At 34.9% G+C, this 6,122-nt stretch overlaps 1 protein-coding gene across 1 annotated transcript; it reads left to right on the top strand.

Annotated features, from left to right (window-relative positions):
* Positions 1-824: 824 nt before the first annotated feature.
* Positions 825-5,413, top strand: LOC107300819 (transcription termination factor 2-like). Its single transcript, XM_015830108.1, has 5 exons — positions 825-955; positions 2,854-3,007; positions 4,087-4,169; positions 4,919-4,993; positions 5,269-5,413. Exons 1-5 carry the CDS (start codon positions 825-827, stop codon positions 5,411-5,413), a joined length of 588 nt encoding a protein of 195 aa, XP_015685594.1.
* Positions 5,414-6,122: the final 709 nt, after the last annotated feature.

Below are 6,122 nucleotides of genomic sequence, written 5' to 3'. Positions count from 1 at the left end.
GAAAATAAGGAAAGTATGTTGGATATGTTCAGCACGTTGCGTTATTTGCAAAAATAATGCAGATAAATAAAATATGCTACTTTCTGCATTGATCTTACACACTTTTCTCATTATGGCCCTGATACATTCACAAGTGGCTTTTAACCCAAAAGCAAGATTGTGTATCCATGCTTTAAAATAATGTATTTGTATTTATAGAGAAAAGTCAAATAGATTACCATTTTGTTTTAATACTTCAGTTGCTTCAGGCAGCAAAATAGGATGGGTGTGTGTGTTAAAGGGCCATCTTTTTTATTTGAGTTATATGACTCTACGTAGCTAGGCTGGCTCCAGAGTCCTCTCTAATTACAATAGAAAATGTAAAGTTGGCTGAAATACAGGTAGAAAAGTGAGTAGTTCTGCTGAAAAATGCATTTTCCAATAAAGCTTGCATTCAAATTGATGATTGCAATTATGCATTTTTAAGATCTAGTTACTTATTCAGCTTGTTTTTCTTTCCCCTCCATTCCTTTCTCATTTGTTACCTTTTTAAATTAGTAAACCTAATAGAGAAATAGTCTTCTTTCCTATTGGACCTATTAAAGCTCATTTAAGCGCTCATATTTTCAGATGAGAACAAAATAAAAATGCTTTAAATCAATAAATCTCCAGTTTTTGACTTTACACGCAGTGGAACTTACTTCTAACCAAATAGGCTTAATGTTGGGCAGGCTCATTGTTATGTGTTCTTTCCTCTCTCGTCCTTTTAGATTTTTCACCTATTAGAAAAACTGAAGGGAATTCAAAATCATTCTCAAAAATGGTGAGTATAGCCATAGTAAGGAATGTCACCTCAGTATCTGAGCACAACGCCTCAGCTACCCTCCTCTTTGTTGGCCTTGCTGCTCCCAACTGTCGTTTGCTGTCTTCTTTCTCCGTCTGCTGACGAGGCTTGCTCAGCTTGGCCCTATGTGAGGTAACTGCTGGCCATGCACATCCTTCTCTAAACTGCATTCTGTCTTCTTGCAATGCTTTGGAAAACTTTGCAAGAAGGCCACACTTGCCCCTCTTCAAATCACATGGGCAATTTCACAGGTAGCTTCCAACAAGCAGAATCAGTGGAGAAGCCGGCAATAAAATCTCAAGTTACAATCCTGTGATATCTTGCTTAAGGACCATGGATGATTTGCTTAATGACCACAGCAGAAGTGAGATCATGATCATGTAATGTCTCACTTAAAGAGCACATCATTTAGTGATAGAGTTGTTGTTCCCAGTTGTGGTTGTTAAGCAAAGACTAGCCGTAGAATAACACAGAGTTATTTGCCTTAAGAGGTTCATGTGTGGTAGTCCTAATGTTTTTGAATGTTAATATGTAATAAACATTTTAATAGTATTTTTTATTAAAAAATACAATTACAAAAGTAAAAATTAATTAAAAAAAAGAAATAGTGGAAAATACAGAAAAGAAAAAATAAAGCAAAATAAAGCAAAAATAAGAATGCAGTAAGAAAAAAGAACTATATAATGAAATGACTTCCTCACATCAAATGTAAACAATTTTAATAACTTATTGACTTCTCTTAAAATATAACAGTCTCTTTCCATATCCCATCTCTTATCTATAAAATCTTTAAAACCTAGTCATATCAGTTCTGATCAGCAAAAGTCCATTAAGGGTTATCAGACACATCAACGTCTATTTTAACCTTGACCAAATAAACCAATTTTATATTCCCTCCTTTACTTTTAGCAATTTTGCTCTTTAGTCTCTTCAAATAATGACCTAGAACCTGATTTGTTTTTGTTTTTGTTTTGTCCCTTCTTGATTGTTCAAAGCTTTGGCAAAGTAAATCCAATATAGGAAAAATATCAAGGTCTCTGTCTGGGCTTGTTATATATATAACCCTTTTAACTATTAAGTCAGCACTGGGCTTTTTTTGTATTTCAAGTGTATAATATTTTTCTATATCATTTTTGTGGCCTGTCATTTCTAAATCCACTTTCAGATCAGTCTCAATTTTGTCTAGTAAAACCTTTTCCTCTTCCATAACATTTTTAAACTCAGTCTATTTATAGAGATAGACATTCTTAAATTAACTTCTGAGTCCATTCTTCAAAAATAACCTTTAATATGTCCAATGTTAAAATATGTTGCTGTCCTCTATTAGTCAGTAAAATTTAAGTGTTCTTCTCCTTTAATTGTTTATTTCCTTCTGGTCCTTGTAGTCACCAACCATCTTAGCTCATTTTTTTAAAAAAAGAATTCAAAACAAAAGCATTTTCCCATGGGTATTCTTATAATTTATTTCAAATATTATTTCAAATCCATCTGGACCCTTCATTCTTAAACATGTATCTAAAATTTCTTTCTCTAACATTGAAGGAAACTCACCTGGTATAGTAAAACCTGTTGATCCAAAGGTTCTTAATAGCTGGAAAATAGTTAATGAGCAATTTCCAAAAGTGATTAGAAAAGGAAGTACGCAAACCCAGTGTCTTTTTGAAGGTGCCAGTTGCCCATTCCCTTGACTCCTAGAACTCTAAACCCACCAGAGACCAAGTGTGGAGCACTTGTGGATGATCTCGCATCCTCCCCTTGTCCAGAGAGAAATTATCTACTTAACTGGCACTTCATTCCATCACAATTATCAGATCTGCTTTTAGTTGAGATGCCATTTTCCCCCAGCATCGTAATAGCCATTTCCATTGTGTTACAGAAGTCTGTATTTATATATTACATTTATTGTTACACCAGTTATGCTAAATTGTCCAGTATTTGTGTATATTGAAGAAGATGGGTGAATTTGTTGCTGAAACATAAGGTTTGAACCAGAAACAACTTTGTTTTTGCTTTCTTTTCTACCTTTATAGTGTTGTTGTATCTCAGTGGACAAGTATGCTAAAAATAGTGGCAATACATCTTGACAAGCTTGGCCTGAAACATGCCGTAGTGGATGGTTCAGTGAACCCAAAACAGAGGATGGATATCGTTGAAGAATTCAACAACAATCCTAAAGGAACCAAGGTATGAAAAAAGTGCTCCAAGGTAACTATTTTTCATTGCTGCTGCTTCGGAATAAGTATTTCTAATTTTAGGTATTTGCCAAATTATTATTTTTTTGCACAAAATAGCAATTGGAATGTTAACTGACTATTCTATTGGCAAAATAATTAATTGATTTTTATATTTCAAAGGCCTTTCCCTAACTATTCTGAATCAGCTAGAATTGTCTGTAATGATAGATTGATAGATTACACTTTGCAACTCAATCTGTAGTCTGAACTGCAAATAAAAGGAAAGCCTTCCACTGATTCTTTTCATAAGACAGTTTTGGTATTTCATGCAGTGTTAGATTCAGAAATCTGCATTCTGAAAGTCATTACAGTTATAGTGTATGATTCTGTCCATTCGATCAAATTTAAAGCTCTTATAGCTGAAATCAATTATTCCAAATCAATGACAACCTGCATTGAAGTGAAGAGTTTCTGAATTTTGTAAGTCTTATCCTGTCCATGTTACAAAAATCTCACTGCATTCAGTGGGGCCATTCCCAGGGTAATGCAGAGGAGAGAGAGAGATAGCCCTGTTCTAGGAGGCAAGATCAAAAGAACTGATGTGAAAAGTGATTTCTACCTTTCCACATGAGAGTGGCAATATTCTTGTATATAATTGTATGTTTTTTTCAAAAAGTATAGTTCTACAGAGAGTGTTCTATGAATTTAGAAAAGCAAATAAGAAAAGCATCTATTTAGAACTTAACTGACTGCATTTGTGCTTGATCTTAAACCAAGACTTTTAACTTAAGTCAGAAGACCTTTGTGGCTTAGTTTGCTTATAATGCTATACCTTAATGGGTTGATTTATACATTATTAAGACAAGGACAAATCCACCTTGCAACTTAGTGTACTTTGTGGGAATTTTGCTTTATATCTTCTCCAACCTGACACACTAGATGTGTTGTACTGCAACTCCCAATATTTCCAGTCATCATAGCCAAATTATAATACACATCTGGATGGCAGTATAAATCAGCCCTTGAATATATAGTATATCAATAACTTGTGAAATAATAAACCAACTATCCCTCTTATTCTTATCATAGGTGTTGTTAATTTCACTTCTGGCTGGAGGTGTTGGCCTTAATCTGGTTGGAGGAAACCACCTCTTCCTTCTAGACATGCACTGGTAAGATACAGCAGCTTTTTATTTCCACGTTAGAAAAAATATGTTGTTTCCAGTTACAATAATTAAATCTGATTAAAAGAATAGCATTATTAATTGAGGTTCCCAAATTATGTCAATTCTTTTTGTCATTTGCCATTCAAAATAACATGTTAAATCTATACCTGTTGGCTGTTTAATGAAATGAATCTACCATCTCCCTATATTTGTCAATTACCTTCTGAATTATTATTATTATTATATTTTCATCATGCCTTATTTTATATATATTTGTTCAACTGAACATGGCAAACATACCTAAAACTACTGGCTCCTGTTTTCCATACAACACTCTGTTGAGATGGGTTTGGCTGAGAGTGAGTGACTGGCTGAAGCCCCCTAAAAGGTTTTCATTCCTAAGAGAGCTTAGCGTTTTCTATGCCAGTACCTTAACTACTATACCATCTGGCTTTTAAATTATTTTTAATTGCTGCCCCAGGTGGTGAGCTGCTAGTGGCTGTTACTATCCATTACTCTTTCCATATTACATACTAACTGCATTGAACAGAATACTAGTTGTGCAACAGAACGAATAGAGATGAAGAGACAGATGAATAGATACTGGGAAAAATGATGGATGCTATTGCTGATTCTTCTAAGGAAAAGATGATTCTAACAAGGTAGAAAGGGAAATCTATTGCTTGCTATTTGGTTCTGTTTTCACTTTTTTTTGGTTGGTTATAAGTGCTTCGTTACTTTTTCTTAAATTTCAGGAATCCAGCACTAGAAGATCAAGCCTGTGACCGCATTTATCGGATGGGGCAGCAGAAGGATGTTAAGATCCATAGGTAGTGCTTCACAAAATGTCTTACATCATTGCTATAAGTTTTGACAGAGGAATTGTGTCAAGTACAGAGCTCAAAATTGCATGGGTAAAATTATTTCAGTTTGACTACTATCTTTAAAGAATTGTAGAAATTTCAATTTGAGATTGTTCAACTAGTTCAGTCACTTGATCCAGTGAAGAATTATCACTTAGCTGAAAACTAACTGGCAGTGCGTCAGAATTTATAGGAATGATGGTTTAAAAACTGACCTAATTGTATATTGTGCTTGGGTTTAGATTTGTCTGTGAAGGAACTGTGGAAGAAAAGATCTCAGAGCTGCAAACCAAGAAAAAAGAATTAGCCCAGAAGGTGTTATCAGGAAAAGGAGAATCCTTCACCAAGCTGACTCTGGCTGATCTCAGACTTCTGTTTGGCATTTAGCTGTTCATTTTTTTAAAAATTTCTTCCACTACACAGAATAAATGTGCATTTGAAAAGTTCGCTATTCTTTAATAAAATGGCCAATATTATTATGCTACAGCTCTTTTTTATGTGTAAATACTATTCCATGAAAAGAAGGACTTACCTATTTATCAAATTTAGGTACCACCCGTCTCACTGTCAGAGCAATTGTGAGTGATATTCAGTTAAAAGCATAAAAAGCATTTAAAAGTGCAGGTACATCAGTAGAAGTAAATGGGCGGAAACAAAATTAAAATAAAAGGCAGGAGAAGGGCTTTAAGGTGCCAACCACCCCCAGGGTTGCGTGCTACTTTGTGAGCCCCATGTGAGTTGGCAGGGCCAAGTCTTCAAACTCTTTTGAAAGGCCAGGAGAGAGTGTCCCCACCTCACCTCAAGGAGGAGATATTCCTCAGGGTAGGGGCAATGGCAGAGAAAGTCCTCTTCCTATCCTGCCAAATTCTTCAGCTGATGAGGTCTGTAACACCTTCCCTGCTTGGCCAAATGGGAAGGACTGATGTGATGGGGATAACATTTATTTATTTATTTATTATTTTTTTTTTAAACTTCTATGCCGCCCTTCTCCCCAGAGGGACTCAGGGCGGCTCACAGCATGTTAAAAAACAACACAAAAAAAAAAAAACATTTCCCCTATAAAACCAATTAAAAAGCAAATATATTAATGGCTGTG

Source organism: Protobothrops mucrosquamatus, unplaced genomic scaffold, assembly GCF_001527695.2.
Source record: "Protobothrops mucrosquamatus isolate PMUCROS unplaced genomic scaffold, P.Mucros_1.0 scaffold8590, whole genome shotgun sequence".
Classification (NCBI taxonomy): Eukaryota; Metazoa; Chordata; class Lepidosauria; order Squamata; family Viperidae; genus Protobothrops; species Protobothrops mucrosquamatus.
Note: the sequence above shows the minus strand (reverse complement) of the source record. Positions and strands in the feature narration are given on the sequence as shown.

Bases quoted from the DNA above. Each gene is read 5' to 3' on its own strand.
- LOC107300819 (XM_015830108.1), top strand. From the start codon at position 825: ATGTCACCTCAGTATCTGAGCACAACGCCTCAGCTACCCTCCTCTTTG. The intron at 3,008-4,086 runs GTATGAAAAAAG...TTCTTATCATAG, and splicing joins ACAATCCTAAAGGAACCAAG to GTGTTGTTAATTTCACTTCT. The intron at 4,994-5,268 runs GTAGTGCTTCAC...GCTTGGGTTTAG, and splicing joins AAGGATGTTAAGATCCATAG to ATTTGTCTGTGAAGGAACTG.